General features: G+C 39.3%; 1 protein-coding gene across 2 annotated transcripts in view; it reads left to right on the plus strand.

The window, feature by feature from the left end:
- The window catches only part of yeats2 (YEATS domain containing 2), a 79277-nt gene that overhangs the window by 29834 nt on the left and 28318 nt on the right, over nucleotides 1-21125 (plus strand). For both annotated transcript variants that reach the window (XM_036556167.1, XM_036556168.1), the window contains exons 14-18: nucleotides 5554-5730; nucleotides 6425-6677; nucleotides 11378-11539; nucleotides 12476-12594; nucleotides 17270-17413. In XM_036556167.1, the coding sequence (XP_036412060.1) occupies nucleotides 5554-5730; nucleotides 6425-6677; nucleotides 11378-11539; nucleotides 12476-12594; nucleotides 17270-17413 (855 nt within the window). The remainder of the gene's footprint in view (nucleotides 1-5553; nucleotides 5731-6424; nucleotides 6678-11377; nucleotides 11540-12475; nucleotides 12595-17269; nucleotides 17414-21125) is intronic.

The following is a 21125-nucleotide window of genomic DNA, read 5'->3' on the forward strand; positions in this document are numbered from 1 at the left end:
TCCATAATGAATTGACTTCCAATATCTTTTACAAGTAAAACAAACTGCAGCAATGAGGCAAGTCAACTGGAAGGCTCTCATTCACTGCGCTTGTTTGGAGCACGCAGGCTGCCACTTGTCTGTGATAAAATGCGCTTTTACAGTGACATAAGATTCTGTGGCAGTGGGTGTCCACGCATCACATTCCAGCTATCCTACCCGTTTTCTTTAGTGATTCCATAACTTTGGTTTTGGTCTTGTTGTAGAGAGTGGGGATCGCTGTGTCAGTAAAATATCTTTGAGACGGGACGCTGTATCTCCAAAGTGTCTAACATAGCACGTAAGCCCTGGTTTTCAACAGCCGAGTACGAACGCAAATCCTTTTCAATAAAAGTTGCGATAGAAAATGTGATTCACCCTTGAGGGGAAGCTTTGACATCACTTGCTCGGTGGTCCTCTGGTTGGCAGCAGCTACAACCGGGCGGAAAATGGGTGGAATCATGTATTATGTTTTCTCATGTTTGTCGTTTCCAAAATATTTTAGTTTAGTGTGACGCAACTTGCATGTAGTATGGCTCCTGTCCTGGTCCTTTTTTCCCTTCAACTTCACAGAAGCCAAAGTGCTTCCATGCACTACCTCAGGGGTCGGCAACATATGGCTCTTTTACAGCCCTGTTGCAGCCCCACAGCAGAATTGAATTTTTAGGTAAAAATAAAATTATCCTCCTTTGGAGTAAAATAAAGCTCTGCTGATCGTTCTAACACAGTTTTAACAATAGATGGTCTTAAATGCTGCTAATCACCACCTTATAACCTTGAAGGTTGGCATGCAGGTCACGTAGCAATTCAGACAGTCTTGCCTAGCTAGTAGCTAACGAAAAGGCAAAGAGACAGATTTAAGACGAACATTTGGAGACAAATGGACTTATTTGCATTTATAAGCCCTGCCGCTGGTTTCCTGGTACTTTTAATCTGCAACGAGAAACTGACAAACACTAAAAAGACGCAAGGCTGAAGTCAGCTTCTCTTTCTGATTTTCCCGTTCCACCTTAAAAAGTTACATTCTGGCGTCTCAGGCACCATTTAAGGTGGAACGGGACAATTCGAACAAGAAGCTGGTGAATGAGAAACTGACTTCAGCCTCGTAAAATGTCGAATGTTGAAAGACTTTTTACAAGAAACTATTTTACTGTTGAAGAAAAGTGTCTTGTCAGAGATGGGAGGAAAGCGGTTATAGCTGAGCAAAAGCTTAAAAAAGAGAAATCTGTGTTTTTTCATTTATACTAGTACATTAGCACATACTGAGACGTGTTGGACATGAAATGTTGTGGCTCCCAAGGTGGTTTGATTTTTGTTGAAAGGACAAAATGGATCTTCTTAACATTTGGGTTGCCAAACCCTTACCTAGCTTTGAATGTAGAGGGTGTCGATCGGATTTCTCGCTCATCCATTTGTGTTTTTGTTATGTGCCGTCACAGACAGTCCAGGCGCTGCACTTCCAAGTTCCGCCTTTTGCGTTCCGTTAACATTACATTATAAATTAAATATTTAGAAAATTGATTTTTGACATTTGTGAATCGATTCAGAATCGTCCACGTCCGCATCGCAATGCACCTAAGAATCGATTTTTCCCCCCACCCGTAGTAGACACTCAAACCTTTTTTGTAAATACATCCCTAAAGCTTCTCTAAACACACTTAACCCACATCCAGATCTTCATTAAGGTCACAGACTTTTCAGTGTTGTTTAGGACACAGTATGACTTCTTGTGAACTATAAAAATGAACGAAACGCTGTGTAGGTGGATGCTGCGGTCATTGATTTTTAGACAACAGGTGTTATGCCTATTTCTGCCTGCCATTCAGATTATATTAGTGACTGAGTGATCCTTTTTACTGCCACACAACATATCGGTGGTAATTGTTTTCAGTGCACCAAGATGTGATACAGGTGTGTAGTAGCACAAAAAAAATAAACATACAATGTCACACATATTCAGTAAACAATTTACAATACAGTACACAGCATTAAGTATAGGAGAACCACAGAAACTTACACAAGAATTCTTACAAAGGCTGGAAATCTTACGGGCAGACTATAATGATTTACACAACTCAGAAGAGTTTAGTAAACTTATCGCAATAGGAAAAAAGCAATTCTTAAAGCCGGTTGTCTTAGTTTTTAAAGATCTGTAGTGCCTACCAAAAGCAAGTGGTTGGGAAAGATATATATATATATATATAATGGCCTTTTTGGTGGTCTCTGATATTTGAACAGTACTGTATGGACAGCAGAAAGGTGGCTTTGCTTAATGGCAGCTAGTACAGATGAACTTAATAGTTATGATTCAGCCCACTGGGCTGCTTCATATTATGTTTATTCATGACCCAAATTCTGTGACACCTTTGAAAGATGTTGAATGTTTTGGAGTTGAAGTATATTAGTGCACTGCAGTTGCTCTTGCAGTGCAGTGCTGTAATTGAGTAGCGAGTGTGTGCAGTGTGGCCTGTGCTTGTACTGCAGCTCTTTGCTTTGAGGTAAGATTTGACTCTTTGATGTGAGATTATTCAGTGCTGTGATGTTTCAGCTCCTCTTTTCTGTGCCACCCTCTTTCCTCCCTTTCTGTCCTTTTCCTGTCCTCTCTCATCCCCCCTCCTGTTTTCTTTACTTTTTTGTCTCTGCCCCCTCTCTCTCCTCTTTGTTCACCACTTCTCTCTTTCTCATTTTCTTTCCTCTGTCCTTTCTCAGCTGTTTCATCTCTTTTCTGCACAATATATTGTCTTTCTTTTTCCCTTTTCTTTCGTTCTTTCTTTCCATTTCTCTTTTTCCCTTCTTTTTTCTCTCGTTTCTTTCACTCTATCTATTTGTTCTCTCTCATTTTCTCGCTTCACGAGCTATTCTTTCTTTCCCCCTTCCCTCTTTCTCTCTTTACTCTTTAATTCTCTCTCTATCTTTCCTTCTCCTTTTTCTCTCTCTCTCTTTTTTCCTCTCTCTCCTCCTGTTCTCTCCTCTCCCCCTTTCCCTTTTTCTTTATTTCTCTTTCTGTCTCTTGTTTCCTTCTCTCTCTCTCTCTCTCTCTCTCTCTCTCTCTCTCTCTCTCTCTCTATATCTGGGTTAGGCTCGGAGGGTGTTGCAGTGTTTTCTGTCCCGCCGGCACCGCGGGCTATTTTCACACACACAGTATATTAATAGTTCCCGCCAGGCAGCGCAGCAGTGAGAGTCTTCACCAGCTGCGAGTGTGTGTGTGAGAGAAAGCAGAAGGCAGTGTGTGAGGGTATATGAGTGAGTGTGTGTGAGTTCTTTAAATGGGACATCTATCTGTGGCGTGATACTGCTGTCTCTGCTCCGAGAGCACCAGTATTCCACACACCTGCCGCTGCTGAAGTGTATCTGTTTATGCCACATCTGTCCTTATTACTAACAGTGGTTTGTGAAGGCATTTGTCTTTTTTTTTTAAACAGTTTTTTGGCAATATTGATAATGTCAGTAATAAAAAAGTAGTTTGCATTGTTGTCCAACTTAAGGTTACAGCTTCACTGGAAGAGGGTAGGATTTCACCTATAGGCTTGTACCTACATAAGAAGGTAGTGAAATAAAATTAGTTATGTCTGAAAGCTGAAAAACATACGCCAAGGATTAGGGGTGTTTTCTTAAAACAAAGTGTAAAGTTGTCTCATATACTTATCATTGCTGTCCAAAGAAAACAAGTATCTCCAAAACTGACAATTTTATAGAAGGCAAAAACATTATTTACTTTTAATGTATGTAACTGTAAAGAGATTTTATTATGAGCCATTTTGGAGCATTTCTCTTGATCCGTACATCATGAAATTTTCACATAATGTTGCAGAACTGCTGGTTTTTTTTTTCTTTTTGGACATTGATGGTATGCAAGTCTGATTAGCTTTCCACAGAACCACATAGTTACCTTCAACCACCTGGAAAAATACATGCTGGTGTCAAATGTAAAGCACCTGAATGGTCAGTAAACGGTAAATATTAAAAAGATTACTTAGAGCTATTTTCACATACACAATTTGCATAGCGATACTTAGTTTTTCTAAGAGTTAACATAATTATAATGAACAGACAGAAAAGAACCAACAGTGCCACATAAAAAAATACTATCTAGACTATCTATACAGTTATTTTAATTCAGCATTTCACATACTGTACTGCACTAAAACCAGGTAAACAGGCCAAATTATGCTGTCTTTGTATAGAAGCATGCAGTCAGTCAGTGTTCTTTAAAGCTGCACTATGTAAGATGCTTTTTAATAATTAAAATATTAATTTAAAACGATAACTGAAATAATTTAAAAATCAGGGTGTCGGGTCCAATTTCACACAGGTCTCAAACACAAAATCGATATTATACTGATGAAGATATGATGATAATTGTTGATAATTCACTTACATCCTCGGAAGACACGTCCTTCACCAAGTTTTGAATTGTTTATTGTGGTGGTGATAGGAACCAGATGTCCAAAGTGTTTAATTCCTCTACAAATAGCCTCACAGAACGTTATTACATATAATGGTTACAATTACATTGCCTAATGACTGAGACAATATTTTACAATGGTTTTGAGGGAGAATTTTGGACAAAAATGTATTTTTAAAATACATTCATTGTGGAGAGTCACATGCCTGTGAAGAAAATGTCCCCAAAGGAATTTTTTTCAGATTTAACACTATTTTACAAATATGAAGATTACAGAACTCTGACATGTGTAAGTTCATTGATCATTTTGGATAGTAAAGAAAATATATATGCATTGTAGACATCATGACCTCTGGCTCCTGTTGTCACCATTCTGAAGAAATTAGAGTCTGTAAGTTTCTCTACGATGAATGTAATGAATTATGCAAAAAAATCAGTGCAGTTCCCTTTTAAAGGCTGACTAGATTTTCTTACTCCAGTAAAGGTGTTTTGGAGTCCATGACAGATGCTGCATACTGTGTAATTGTGAAGTCCAAAAAGTTAGTTTCAGTAGTTTACTGGATCACTAGTATAATCAATAGTGACAGCCCTACTTATGATGCTGGGATGCTCTGAATAAATCTGTCTGTCTGGTGACTCAATGCAGTGAAATAGACTTGAAATGTAAATTTATAGCTACATTCCCACCATGTATGCTTCATAATTTATATCAGAATGAGTTTTCATCTAGCATGACCTATTCTCTGCAGATAAACACACACCATTCTCATTAATCAGGTAGTTTTTAATCCTAATGAGTGTCTCGTTAAGTGTGTGTGAGGTGAATGTATGAGGTGATGTATTGAGCAGCAACTAATCTCAAGCTGCGTGAAGTAATGAGAGCAGCTTCCTACTGAGCATTAATAGAGGACATCTCTCACACACACACACACAGTGTCCTGTATTTCTGATGAAGGATACTGTTAAGTGTGTGTATGTGTATGAGTGTTATTCCACTGGGAAACTTTGATTCCAGCAAATTGACAAAATGAACTTCCCAAACATCCAAATAACTTGAATGTCCTGGTTTCGATTAAGCTCTAGTGGCTGTACTTTATCGGGTAAATATCACATTATGTCTTTGTTAACAGGTAATTATTAAGCAGGAGCCAGGGGAAGTGACCACTCAACCATCGCCACAGCAACAGGCAGCGTCTGCAGGGGCAATGCAGCAGCAGCAGTATGTGACAGTAAAGGGAGGTCACATGATCGCCATGTCACCACAGAAGAGCGGAGCGGGATCAGGAGGCGGCGCCACACCCAGCAAGGTGTCAGCATCTTTTATTTAAGCTGCCAGTGTACTTCAAACGACAGAAGAAGTAAACAAAATCAAATTACTGCTGAACACGGTGTCATAAGTGTACTTAAAAAAGAGCTCATAAGTCTTTGACACAGTGTCAGTGACACAGGCAACCATAATATGTTGACCAGTCGCAGTCAGGTGGAGATCTCAGAACAAACAATTTAGTGATTAGAACCAATTGCAGTCACGGGAGGTCTCAGATCAAAGAAGTGATAAGGACTACTATTACTGTTACCATTACGTTTCATTACATCTGGTTGAACATAACTTTACCTCTGTAATCTATGACACAGGTTAAAGGTCTGACCTTTTTTAACAGAATAAAGACTGCTGTCATGGAATTGCTTATGTTTCCATGCCTACTGTCAATCACTTTGCGGTCTGAAATTGACACACAGCCCGGAGCAGGCAGAGGTGTCATGTTTTTGCTTTTAAGTCCGTTTAAAATATTGTTTAGGATTTTTTTTTTTCTCAAATTTGGCTTTGGTTAATGATTATAAAGTCACAGATTTTTTGGATCATTGAAATCTTTCTCACCCTCTTTTCCCTCTGTCCTTTTCTTCTAATTGTCTTTTTCCTTTTTTCCTCTCTCTCTCTCTCTCTCTCTCTCTCTCTCTCTCTCTCTCTGTCTCTCTCTCTCTCTCTCTCTCTCTCTGTAGATGCTGGGCATACCTGTTGGTTCTGCTCTTCAGTCCACTGTTAAACAGGTGGCCATCAGCAGCGGTCAGATCTTGGTTGCCAAGTCCAGCCCCGTTGTCTCCAAGGTGTTGGGGCAGAAACAGGTGGTGGCGCAGGGTGTTGCTAAGGCCATTGTTAGCGGGGGTGGAACTGGTGTTGCGGGCAGCATTTCTGGCCAGCAGGTGCACGCCGGTACCAAGCCGACAGGATCAGGAGGTGGTGGCAAGAGCGGAGGTCAGTGCCCTCACATACCATGCAGGTTTGCTGTGCCAGGTCAGTTATCAGGGCCAGATGTGTGGAATCAAGTGTGCTTCACATATCCTGCCTGTCAAAAGTTTGGAGACGCCTTGCCTTATTTGGAAATATCTGAAGTAATATTAATCAGTAAGACAAAAATTACCTGCAAATATTTCGTTAACATAAAACTGCTTTCTGTATATTCCGCAACACTCAGCATCATATTCATTCAAGTGCCTTTCTTGGTGTAAAGAACAGGCTTTGTCTGAATAGTAATTTGACAGTTTTCCATATTTGAACAAAGGTAGTTTGAACATGTGAAAGGTTTGAGCGCTGATCAGTGCTGACATCACAACAAGGGGTTAAAATGTGTGGCCTTCGTGTTTATTCCTAAGGTAGCACTGTCATGAACATGGTCACAAACATCAAGACGTGAAATATTATTTTCCTCAAAATAAACGTACTTAATTTAATATGTTAAGTAAATGCAAATCCACAAAGAAAACATGCTCATTTGTATTAAAAACTAGGGCAGTCGAAAGATCATAGGTTTAGCAAGTTCTATTAAGATTCCTATGCTGTGATGTTGATGTAGCCTCACATCATCAGAGTGTTTGAGGATGAGAGGATGTCCTGATCTGGGTCTGTGTTCGAAAAGCTTCTCAGAGAAGAAGTGCTGATCTAGGATCTGTGCCTGGTTGCGTTAAACACCTTATATTGGATTTTCCCTTTAGATTACCCTTAAGTATTTGCTAAGATAAATTATGTTGCACTAAAAACCTCTTAGGTGCTACTTAACGGGATTCTTTATATCAAATCTTCATACACTCTTCCCTTAATCAAATTTCTCTTAAAGAATCCATCAAGTGTTGCTTAAAGTTTCTTTAACTGTCATTTCCTTTGGATAAATGAAGGTAAGAAACATGAGAAGCTGAGTTTTTGAGGTATTTGATGAGGAAAATGTATCTTTGTGAGTTCTTCACGACAAAGTGGATTATAAACCTCAAAAAAAAATAGTATCCATAGTGGGAGATATTTTTCATGTTTACATCCTCTTTGTGTCGGGTGTTCACAGACTGAGAGTTGATCTTTGCTAATGGTTAAATTAAGCATTTCATTTTTCAGCTTGACAGGAGTAACACATTATCAAAACTGCTTTTGGGGGAGTCAGTTAGTTTCAGTATTTAGCTAATGGTAGCTAATGGTTAATGGTAGCACTTTATTTGGAGTGGTCCTTTGTAGATGATTAATTAACTCTTAACAAATTATCAGTAACACATTAACAACATATCAGTGAAGTAGCAGTAGTGAACCATCTGAATACATTGAAGTGAATATCTTATAGATGTACTGTTGATACATTAAGTAGATGTATTGTTAATATGTTACTTCTATTAGGCAAAACCTACCCAAAACCTAACCCTATTCCTGGCCCTAACCCTAACCTTAACCTCAACCCAAAACCTAATCCTAACCCTCATATGTTTTTTGACATGTTACTGAGAGTCTGTTCAGTGTTTGTTTCATCTGGAATGGATACAATAGAATTTTACTACAGCAAAACCTCAGTCACTGCAGTAAATTTCTCAGCATTTTCTCTTAGTTAACAGAAACGTCAGAGGGATTATATGCAACACCTTTAATAAATTCCTATTGGTAAGGGAACCAGGCTTGTTCAAACCTGTAAACCTGACTATATGGCCCAGGACTTAGAAATACTCAAACTCTTTCAGTTTGTAAAAATAGGGCCTCTTGATAAGAATTTTCCCCATCTATGCAGTACTTAAAAGACCAAATCTTTGTGGCGAGTTTCCGCTCAGATGTACAGTATGCGTGTTTATTATATTCTTTGTTAGTAAGTTCAGTGTGAGTGCTGGGGCAGTGTTGCTGTTTCAGCAGTTTCTGATTGTGTTAAATAAGGGTACATTTGTAGCCTTGTGCATTTACAGGGTGCTGGGCTGTGTTTGAAGTCTTTGAAGTCTTTGAAGAGTTTCTGAATGTGAGATATTAATCCTCTTTGAGTCAAAGCTGACGAGGGAAATTAGTAATAAGGCTGAGAGGCTGCGTGAGCGTGTGTATTACAAGAAGAGTTGGATTAAAGAAAGAACTTAAGGTGTGTGTGTGTGTGTGTGCGTGAGACAAAGACTGTGTGTGTATTTTTGAGAAGGAAAAAGAGTGAGAAAGGCAGAGAGAGAGAGAGAGGGGAGACACTGACTAAAGGCCCAGTCACCCGAACAAATGAATTTGTTTGCAAGTGAAGTTTTGGGAGTAAATTTTTTTTCATTTCATTTCACTCAAGTTTGTTGGAATGATTTAACATTACAGACTTCCAGGTCAAATAAACTATATTATAAATAAACTATAATACCACAGTCACACCAAGCTTGAGTGAAATCTGCCTGCGAAAAATCACTTTGCTTTCAATAGCATTAAATTTTACTATGCGCCAAGGTGAACTTTAACCCCACGAATATGCGAACCTTTGAAGCATCAGCTAAACAGCGAAACGGTCCTGACTTTTGCTTCTTCTGCACAAAGAAAGTAGCGTGGTGGTAGTCCGGTGTGACTGTGGCTTTAAGTGTCATAGAAACTCTAAAATGAAGGAAACATTAATTTAAAGCTGAACTATGTAAGATTTGGAGGTTTGGAGACCTCTCTGTTGGGATTCTGTAATTGCATGCAATGTGTGGAAGAATGTTATGTAATTGATTTATTTATTTATTTAATTTTGATGATGAGTGGATGAATCTGATATTTGCGAGTGCGTTAAAGGAGTATTCAAAGAGAAACTTAGTGAAGTATGTGACTTCTGAGGATGTAAGTGAATTACCTATTGTTGTCACCGTAGATGTTGCATTTGAGACCTAAACATCAAACCTGATCTTCTTTTTGAGCCTGTGTGTGTGATGAACATGATTTATGACTGACCTGACACCTCTGTGTGCCTGACACGCTCTTTGAGTGTGAATAAAAATTTTACATAGTCCTGCTTTAAACCATAGGTTAAGCACAAACTGTTTAACATTTCATACATGCTGGCTAGGAATAAACAGGGGGGCTCCCCCTTTATGCAGACAACAGAGATCCTTTTACACCAGTGGGAAAAATTCTGCCCATTTCACTAAACTTTAGTGATTATATTTTCCCCCTTTAAGATTACAGCAAACGTGGTCATTTTTCTGATTGCTGTCTTATAATATATAAGCGTATAATCACATTTTCCATTGAAGTGACTATAAAATAATCTGTTTTTTTTGGGCTTGTTCAGCCCACTGCCCAGTCTTTCTGTACATGCTGATGCTGTTGCCCCAGGAGACGTAGGCTGTGTGAAGTGATTGATGCAAGACTTAAGCAGCCAGGAACTGTACCCCTTTTCACTCCATTGACTTGAATAGTCATGCACCATCATTATAGTTGCTCAAGCTTTAGGAAATCAAGCAGAATATGTAATAGTCAGATTTACGCCTAAAACTGGCACAAAGGGCTTAGTACCTCAGGCCCAAAGTGTACACTTTTTAAAATGAGGAAGAGAGGGAGAGAGAAACTGACTGAACTGAGTAAAGTGTGAGAGAGAGTGAGTGTTTATTTTTAAGAGAGAATAGTGTGAGAGAAAAAAGAAACTGACTAAGGTGCATATGTTTGTGAGAGAGAGAGCATTGCTGACTAAAATGTGTTGCTCAGTGAAATTTCTGTCTCCCGTCTACCTCAGGATGAAATAGGATTGGGTTTGATTAATTTTGCCAACACGCTGGAAAAAGTCTGTGTGTGCATATGTGTATACACATCTAAATGAAAAACTGTTGGTGTGTGAAATAGCCTGAAATCTCGGTATCTCTCCACTCTGAGAAAGTCAGCAAACCTCTGCTCTGCTGACGCGCTAATTCCACTGTACTTACGCACAGTATGGGAAACGTTTAAGAGTCAGAATACAATGACCCTCAATTTCCTCTTGCTGCTCCTTAAAACTTAGATCCTTTTCATTATACTTGATATTGCTTTCTTATGTTTGGAATATTAGTTATATATCAGTGCAGCCTGTTCAAAGGCCAGACCAATATGAAAATTGTCACCAATAGCGATTTAAAGGGGAATTCATAATTCAATCAATGAGATATAAACAGTCATTCAGTATGATATAATGTGAAATTATGTATTATAGAGAAACCTTTACAGGGCTGATAGGAACCAGAGCTTGCAATGTCTACAATATAAATATACCCATTGTATTTACTATTCTAAACGACCAGTGAAATGTGGTGTAATGCTAATAATGGTAAAATAGTGGTAAAAAACACAGTAAATCCCTGCATATAACTCTACTCCATGAATAGATCTTGTTCTAGCCAAAAATCTTTTCTCAAAACTGTTGTAAAACAATGTCTCAGGAATCATGCGAAGAGTTCGTAATTACTTGATGTAATAAAATTTTTCTCTTGCGGTTTTTAAAATTAAAGATTTGTGTAGTTTGTAAGCATACCATTCAGTCCTCAGGCCATACAGTCCATATATTCGGCCTGCAACAGATTAGCCCCACCCATTCACACTGAAGTTATAAGAAGTGATTCAGCCCCAAAAATTGTATATAAAATAACAGATTCTTAAAATGGAAAGTGCTTCCAAATGTCTGAAACAGTAATGTATATTTCAGTTCACAGTGCTGCTTATTCTCTTGTCGCTTTGGTGTTCTTTGTTCTTAGTGATGGCGACGCTGCAGCTGCCAGTAAATAACTTGGCTAACTTGGCCAACCTGCCTCCGGGCACCAAGCTGTACCTGACCACAAACAGCAAGAACCCCTCTGGCAAGGGCAAACTGCTGCTCATCCCACAGGGAGCCATCCTGAGAGCCTCAAATAGCGCAGGTTAGAACACTGCACCTTTCCCGCACACACACACTCTTATACAGACACTCTGTACTGCTCTTATAGTGAGTCTCTCTCTCTCCCTCTCTCTCCCTCCTCCTTTCTCCCTCCCTCCATCTTTCTGTCTTTGTCTGCCTCTGGTACGTTCCTGTATATTTCTGTGCCACTGTGCAGTGCTGGTATGGTTCGATGTGATGCTTATCCTTATATGACTTTTCACTTTTCATACATAAGTTGTTTTCCTTTCCCTGAATAATACAATAACATTCATACAGAGAGAACAGTGGGAGAGCTCTACTTGAAGCACTCACTGCCTGCCAGACTGTTCGACTGCACTGCCTCTCTGGTTTAATAATGCATGACTGTATTTGTATATTTGCAGGGTAATCCCAGTGTCTTAGCTTTGAGTGGGTCATTAGAACTAAAAATGTAACTTGTTGACTGTTACAGGACTGTTACAGGTGTTTAATGTAGGGTTTTTGCTTTGATCCTGATAACAGATTTTAATCTGAGCAACCAGGAGTGCTGATCTGAGAGCAGGTTGGGTTCCTGTGGGAGATCTGATGCATTAAAGTGATGCATCTGAAGCAATCTGAAGAATGATGATTTATTTTGTAATGTTATAATTGATTATAAAGATATTCAGTAAATATCAATTTGTGGTATGTTTAAAAAAAAGCTATTAAAAAATATAATCAGTTACTGTGTAAATAGTTGCCCTCAGTCTCATTTGTGTATCTGTTTATTTTTAAACAGTTAAAAATTTGGCAAAATAATTTCATAATAAAATGGAATTGTGATAAAATTTGAGAATTTGTGATGCGTTGAGTCATTTTGTAAGGAATAGCAAGCAAGTGAGTTCAGAGATTCGCACCTTTTATTTCCTATGATAAAATCTTACAACTAGCTCTAACAGCATGTTCTCTCTGTGGTTAGGTCACCAGTCTCAGAGTTCTTCTGGTTCTGCTCAGACCTCCAGCAGCAGCGGCTCTGGATCCAGCAGCCTGCCCACCAGCCTGTCCTGCACCTCCTACATACTCAAACAGACCCCGCAGGTAACAGACACACACACACCTACACATACTTAGAGAATCACCCACATATTCTTAACACGTTCTCCGCTCTCCTTCACATAAAAACAGCATAAATGTATCATTGACCATAATACTTCTGCCCTTGTGCAGACAATACAGAAATTACACTCTCTGTGCATCTGTGTTTTTTGTCCTACTCTGTCCCTACACTGCTGTTTGTTCTCTACTTCTTCTCCATCCACCAGTCTCCATTCTTTCCTTTCCTAGAAACTGACCTGGTCATGGTCCACCCACAAATGTGCTCTTTTACAACATCTGTTGTGAGGTTTTACAAGCAGAGAACGCTGGAAAAAAGCCTTTCTATGTAATGAAAAATCGTAGTTTTTGTAAGAACACCTAAATCTAGAACATAGTTTTTGTTGTGCGATCAAGCTAACATTAGCGTGATGGCAAAATGTATTGTTGTTGTTTCCAGCCTGCCTTAGATTTAATAAAACAACAAAGTCTAGCGTGGTAGCATAGCATTTTCAACTGGACACTCAATGTTATTTACTGACTTTAAACCAAGTGCAGTTACAGTTTCTTATTAGGTTAAAGGGAATATTTGTAAACATTTTGTAAACATAGTCCAACCTCGCAACAGTTTCTAAGAAAAAACATATGTATGGGCAGATGGATAGGTCAGCTGACGGCAGTTGAACTATGTTCCTAGCCTTGTAAGGTGTGTATAAAGTCTAAGGATGTTCAAAGCCAATCCAAAGAAATTTGAATGGATTGGATATCGCCTATATTAAGCCCAGTCCAGTTTTGATCATAGCCACGTTTCATCTCATCCTGGGCATATCAAATGTGAGTGGCTATTACATTTAAAGTCTTGTTTCTGCCACTCGCCGTCGATGGCATGGGACGACTGAACTATATAAAATACACTTCTGCCACATTTTCACTTGCAACTGGCACCAATTGAAAATGAAACTGTCACAGTAGCTTTACCAGCCGTGCCGCTTCTGGTTTTGAACTGGTGTTAGCAGAAACAGCACTTTAAAAAATCGAGAGAAAGAAGCAGACTACTACATACATGGTAGTGTAACATAAAATCATTGACCTCGTTTACACCTGGTCACTTAATGTGACTAGTATCTGGATTGTATCCTGATAAGACTTTAGCCACATGCATTTACACTTGGTAGTCAAAAACCGTATGCATACTTCATGATTATATTCCTCTCAGACACAGATCACATGCCCAGTGACATACTGCATGGGGAGGAGTTCCAGTTGTACTGGGAAGGGTTTTAGTTATATGCTTGTAATATGTGGTTTAGATGTGTCTTGGACCACCTCCTGAGGTGATTTGAGTGATCAGATTTGTATCTGTTTTAAATGTGTCTTGGGTGGTTTACACTTGCATTTTTGTGTGGCTTAGCCTTAGACATAATCCTGATACTCGAGACACATGAAGTGACCAGGTGTAAATGGGGTCATAGTGTTTTCATGATGCTATAAAGCAGTTATTTCGCATAATAACTGCTTGTGGACATACAAAAACGACGTGATTTCACTGCAGAATATTAAATTAACTGGTAACCTAATTATCAGGTTGGCAAATCAAGGTGAACTAATCAAAGTAGTCAATATTAAATACACATTAAAGTGGTCATTTAAAAAGTATGCCAAAATAACAAAACATCACTCTAGAATGTGTCATGCACATACAAAAAATGAAATAAATTTACTGTATTAATTGGCTGTCTGGCATATCTTGCCTAAATTATATTGCTGTATTATCTATGAAAACATCATGAGGTTACCTCATATTCAACATTTAAAGTACTTGAATTGGATCGGGGGCCAAAAAAGTGAATTAGGACATCCCTAGTTGAGACTTTAGTGTCCACATCATTCTCCGGTCCAGCCTTACTGTTCAGCACGCACTGAGTATTTTGTTTTCTAGTCTATGTTGGTATGTTAGCAGTACAACTGAGAGAAGTTGGCAGTGCTTTGTTAGCATTGGCATATTTTGGTGTTAGGCTTGTATAACGGCTGCTGTGGGAAGTAGTGCCTCTTTGGCAATCATTTTGTTCTCTTTTAAATCTGACATGAGCATGAAAACTGTAATGTGCGTATAATTTTTGGATCAGAAGTACATTTTAGTCCTTTCATACCTAAAATCAAAATTCATAAAATTTGGCCGTGTAGTCAGTGGATGTCACTTTCAGCTTGCATTATGGCAGCTAGCCCTGGCCGAGAGCACATCATCAGCTCAGCAAGAAGTGAACATCATTACAAGGAGCATTAATGCTGTTCCCCACTTCGTTCATAGCACCCTTATATTTCAACACACAGCTCAGATGGATTCAGTTATATAATAAGCTGCATGTTTTACTAATGACAGTCTTTGGGTTTTTGTTGGTTGAAGTTTCAGGGCATACTTACTCCCTGGCGTAAATGATGGTGTTGTTCTGTTGGCTATATGCGAAGAGTTTGATTAAAGACATATCAAAGGCCAGTTGTTACATAAGCATAAACCGCATTTTGAAATGAATCTCTTCCTTTATTCTAGCCACCCTAGATCTTACTTGCCATCTTTGTTGGGTGCCTTTAAAGCAATAATAAAAAACAATTGTTTTTCCCTCACCCCATACACAGTCAGTTGCAGAGTATGTGAGTGGAGCGGCGTGGTTTTGCACAGAGCGTGGAGCAACTTAGAAAGTCAGAGCGTTGCAGTTCTCTCTGGTTCCAAAAACGCTCCAGTACCACTCCATCCCACAAACCAGACCTTTTTCCACACTGACCACCTCTACAATCAGTGAGGCGGCAGCATGACCGTTACAGCTCGCACATGACGGCTAGTCATACACAGCAGAACTGTCAGCAGACCTACATACTGAAAATTCTCACCGACCGGTACAAACAGTTAGTTAGTACAACAGTTAGTCTCATTTTGTCCATTTTGCTTCAGGAATGATAAAGAAGATCGTATTAAAACCGTGTGCGCTTGTCTACCCTAGGCTGTTTTCTGGCTTGTGGTTAGGCCGTTGTTTAAAGCCCATCCACACTTACCGAAAAAAGCCTGTATGGCACAGAATGGTTAACTAGTTTTTCGTATAATATTGTGCATAAATTATAATTATTTACGGGAAAAATATAATTAATTAAAAGTAGGGCACAGTGTCTTGTCCATACATACAAGGCATAAAATAAATGTCATGAAAATTAATCATATGGAGTGGGTTTTCTCAGATGTGTGAGCCAGGAATGGGAAATAGAAAACCCAGAGTGGAAGAGTGGAATTGAGTCGAAGTAATTACAGAACGTTTTGAGCAAGGAGCAGAAATGTCTGCCGCTCCACTCTTCTCACATACTCTGGTCAGTCGGCCAGGACATGTTTGGTGTCTGAAGTTTGCCTCTTCAGTTTTTCTCTGAAGCTATGAGGCTAATGTAGCTAGTAAGTAACAAACACATATACCCAACCAGTTAGCATTGTTCTGTATGTTTAAATCAATACACACTTAACATGATGCTTAAGACAAGTCGTTTCAGATAGATTGTTTGTGGTTTCTGACGTACTGTTTTCTATACAAATGGACAAAATTACAGGCAGGTGTCAGGATGGTCACTATTACTGTTTTAGCTGTGTGAATTACATTTTTTTGTGCTGGAATGTAATTAAAAAGTGGATCTTTGTTCTTTTGTTTGACTTTCTTAAACTTTCTCTCTTGCTTTTATAATGTCTAAGTTTAAGAAAGGAAATGTTAGTAGTAATTGGAAATTTATGATGGTTTCAGTATTTATCACGGTATATTTACATGTATTTTACTAATAAAACTATTTTAGATCTCTTGTTGCAAGTTAACAGTGGCTCAGTATTTTTGGGATGTCCCTTCACTTGATGTCCCTTCAGCTGAAGTAAATCTAAAATATTCTTGTTGTGCAAAATAGGAAGTAAATAAACCTGTGTCAGTATCGCTTTCTTACCCGTAACCCAGTGCTTATATGCAAGCTTTCAGTCGCTTCTCTGGGCCTGACAAAAATGCCCCAAATGTTACTCTGTTGTAGCTGACCAGGGGGGAGACAGCGCTGCAAGCGGTGCAAGAGAAAAACAGAAGTGTGACATGAGCACTGGTGTCCGTGCTAGGCTAACCCCGAGAGAACGTCAGTTCCTTCCACTCTAGTGTCTCTCTATAACAAAATGGTCCTGGTTACTTCAGACTGCAACTGACTGCACACTGGAAAGAGACTGTGGGATTGCTGTGTGTTTATTTTTACTTGTGGCTCAAAAAACAATGTCTGTAAATCAGCCATTCAGCTAAAAGGGTTAAGCTTGTTTTGTGCTGTGTGTGTTGCGTTATCTGCACTTATTTTGGCATACCAGTCTAAAGATTATGTCAAAACTCATTTCTTAAGAGGCATTTTAACATGTATACTGGATGAAGCAATGTATCACCCTCAACTGCACTGTGTACTTCCATACACTTCTCTCTCTCTCTCTCTCTCTCTCTCTCTCTCTCTCTCTCTCTCTCTCTCTCTCTCCCCTCTCTCTTTGTCCACTGTGTGTAATCTTTAGCCCTTGCCTAGGGCTGCTGGAGCTGAAGGTCAGACCAATAGACCCTGTCAGTCTTTTGACACACACGCACACACGTCATTGACTGTATGTGTGTACTTTGTTGACTTCTCTCCCTAATGATCTTTCCAGGGCACATTTCTGGTTGGCCAGCCGGGGGGCTCGGGGAAACAGGGCGGGTCCAGTTCCTCTGGTAATGTTGTGTCAAGCCCCGCCTCCGTTACCCAACAGGCTATTCGGGTCACAGCAGGGCAGAAAGCAGCTATATTGGCTCAGGTACGTGACATGAAGGAACCGTCTGAGTTACAAAAGAGCAGAAAAAAGCTAAACACAACGCAGGGCTCCTTTATCCTTTATAGTTTTGCTTTTAAAGGAGTGATTTGGCAGAAAATTTCAAAACTATGCGAGCCTACCCCAGATGTAGGCAGTCAGCCAAGACATATTTTTGGCTTTTCAGTTTAGCACTGGAGCTGTGAGGATAACATTGCTAAAAAACACAAAATAAATAGTCCCCCAAATCCTCTAGGTAAATATGTCCTTTAAACTTCTCTCAAGTCACTCAAACTACTTCCAGCTCTTCATTAAAGTTGTACAGACTGTCAGTGTGGTTTAAGACACAGTATGACTGATTAAGGAATGAACAAAACTCCAATGTGCTGGCATGTTGTATTGAAATCTGACCCCCTCCCCCGCATATGGGTGTTCCACTTTATGTTTACAATTTCTTTTGTTTCTATTTATAAATGGTTTATTTTGTAATTTAAATCCGAAGATATATGTTTATAAATAGAAATAACATAAATTGTGAGTGTAATCTGACGTTATTGTCCGTGTGACATGCACGCACGTTAAGGGGAGTCGGATTCTGCGTAGGAAAGCAGAATTCTGCATAATAGCTATTGTGTAAAATGGCTGACTGCAGTGTTCAGCTATGCAGTGACGTTTTGTTCATTTTTCTTTAAAGTTCACTGTCATACTGTGTTCTAAACCACATCAATAAAAAAAAATTATCTAGTGCTTTTTACAACAGATATTGTCACAAAACAGCTTTACAGAAAGTGTGAGTCCAAGCCTCAGTGAGCAAGCCAAGGGTGACAGTGGCAAGAAAACTCACTAAGAGCAAGAGGAAGAAACTTTGAGAGGAACCAAGACTCAAAAGTGGAACTTGTTGTCCTCTGGCCGATACTGGATAGCAAAAGAGTAATGCAGCAATGCCAACATGAATAAAGGATAGGATTTTACAATTAATATACAATATTAAATATGGAGAAGGTGAAAACAGAAACCAGCCTGTTATTAGACAGAAGCATTTCTATTAACCAGTGCTAACAGATACTGTGAGAGGCCTATCAGAGTAACAATGGAAAAAAAAAATAGATCTATAAAAATCAGTCACTGTTACCAGTGAAAAGTGGTGACTACTGTTAGGAGCATATCGCAGTGAAAATGAGTTAGATCTATGAACAGCACTGACCATTGTGAGATGTCTGTCATGATGAGTTGTTTATATGAATATCAACAAATCTGTGTGACCTTAATGAAGACCTGGATGCAGTTTTTGTCGAGAGTAGTTTTGAGGATGTATTTACAGAAAATATATAGATGTTAGCCTCAAGAAGAAACAGAATTTAGACAGCAAATATCTTGGTCAACTACATCTGGTATAATTTAGATTGTTAGTCAAATCGTTCCTTTAAAGGCTTTTTGTATATGTACACAGATCTCAGTACATGTAAAAAATAGTATTCTTTCACATATCGGTTGTTACACTGTGTTCTTGCTTATGTTCATACAGACATTTTTTTAGCTAAGTTTTAATTTTTTCCACATAGATATCAAGTAACATCTAAAATTGATGCAACCAGAGCATCATTATTGCGCCCCACGTACTCTTGAGTGTTTTGATAGTTTCAGACGCTGGTGTGTCTTTGATGACTGCATCTGGGTCTTAAGGAGTTTGTTAGTGATTCAAAAAGAACATGAAAACATAAGTTCTGACATTTCTTGATGTTAGAAGCAGCGTTTTGTGTGCTAAGCTATATGGCTTTTTTTTTTCTTTTGTGTAGTAGAGCAGGTCAGTATGAGTCAGTTTAGCACTGATTAGTGTAGTTTTAGTGTGTAGCCTTTAGCATTGTGTTGGAACTGGCTAGTGTATTTTTAATGTAGAACTGGTTAATTCAGTACTGCTATCACGATATTAGTCTAGGACCAGCTGGTTTAAGGATATTCATATTACACTGGTTGGTATTGAGGCAGTTACCATATTTATACTCAAGTAAGGTTTAAAAAAGGCCTGACAGCTCCCGAGTGGCGCAACCGTCTAAGCGTTGGCCCTATCGCGAGTTCGATCCCTGGTGATGCTACAGCCATCCGTAGCTGGGAGTCCAAGAGAGCACAATTGGCCTCGCTCTCTCTGAGCGGGTTGGATGGCCCCTCCTTCTCCCTCCATCACTTAACGTGATGCTAGTCAGTGCAGGCGTCTGTCAGCTGACGTAACAGATCTGGCGGTTGGCGCTTTCGTCTGAGCGCGTTCAGCTGTCCACTTACATTGCGTGAGCGGCAGTTGGAAAAGAAGCGGTGGCTGGCTTCACAGATCTCGGAGGAAGCCTGTGCTAGCCTTCGCCCTCCTAGCGTTGATAGTATCGTGTGACTGGGGGAGTCCTAACTAGCGGGTGGAATTGGCGACGACTAAATTGGGGAGAAAATTGGGTTAAAATCCAGACCTGACAACAAAAACAACATTAACAAACCATGCCTAACCCTTTAAACATTTTATTTACTGGAAAAACATTATGGAGGAAGTGTTCCTACAAAAAAATTAAAGAGATGAAATAATAAATAAAAATAAATCAATAAAACACTGTTTGCATCATCATGAACCTGAGCCCCAGTTTCCCAACATATTTTTCAGGCTGTTTAATGGTACAGTAGTCCTCTCAAGTTCTCCCCCAGTTCTTTTACTAAAATGGTGATTATCACCTTTTTACACATCGCTGTTGGTTTACTTGTCCATCATCGACGATATCCAGTTACATCGCCCTATCGCCAAAGTCTAATATATATAATGTATAATGAATGTACAATGAACTGCAGATGAGTTTTTCCCCCTTGTCTCAGTCTTGACTTAGACTCTTCTACTAGAGTCTTGGTCTTGACTTGGACTTAATGTGTCCAAGTCTCTGTCTTAACTCTGACTCGCCTGTAAGGGGTCTTGGCTACAACACTAGTATCTGTAAAGGACTAATTTGTGTAGGTGTATTATATTATACTGGCTGGTATACTGATTGTATACTGTTGGCTAGTACACTGTTACTGTAGTGTTAATGTGTTGATAGCTCTGTGATGATGATGTTGGTGTTGAACTGGTTATTAGTAGTAGTTGCTGTTTATGTTACTGTCAGTTCAGGACACCATTATGCTCTCTCTCTCGCTCTCTCTCTCTCTCTGTTTACGCTGACACTCTCTGCTGTGGAATCAACATATCGATCCCTCTTCCTCTTCCACGCTCACTCTCTGTCTCTCTGCTTCCCTCTGTTCTGCCCCCAGCGTGCTTCCCGCACTCATCTACAGAAATGTTTGTGTTTGGTCTGATCATCAGATATAAATCTAATGCCTAATGCCTGTGCCTACACTAAAGCAAAGAAGCTTGAGTCCTAATTTACACTCAGTTCTCTTTCCATTTCTGTCTCTCTTTCATAACTGTGTTTGCTCCTAACGGTTCAGTGTTCCATATTACCAAAACTAATTAATTAACACAGTTTCAAAGTCATGTTAACTTATTAAAGCAGGGCTTGATATTAAGCTTTTTTGGGGGACTTGTAAATCCACAGTATGCTTGCGCAAAGGCTAAAATCACTTGCGGAAAAACGTCAGTAACAGCGTTCACTAATGACTGCTGTGTTGCATACGTTTATTAAAACATTACTAAACTGGAACTGAACAATTTGTAATGTGTCTGTGTGAGAAACAGTGAGATTCAGGAGTGAGT

Source organism: Colossoma macropomum, unplaced genomic scaffold, assembly GCF_904425465.1.
Source record: "Colossoma macropomum unplaced genomic scaffold, Colossoma_macropomum, whole genome shotgun sequence".
Taxonomy (NCBI): Eukaryota; Metazoa; Chordata; class Actinopteri; order Characiformes; family Serrasalmidae; genus Colossoma; species Colossoma macropomum.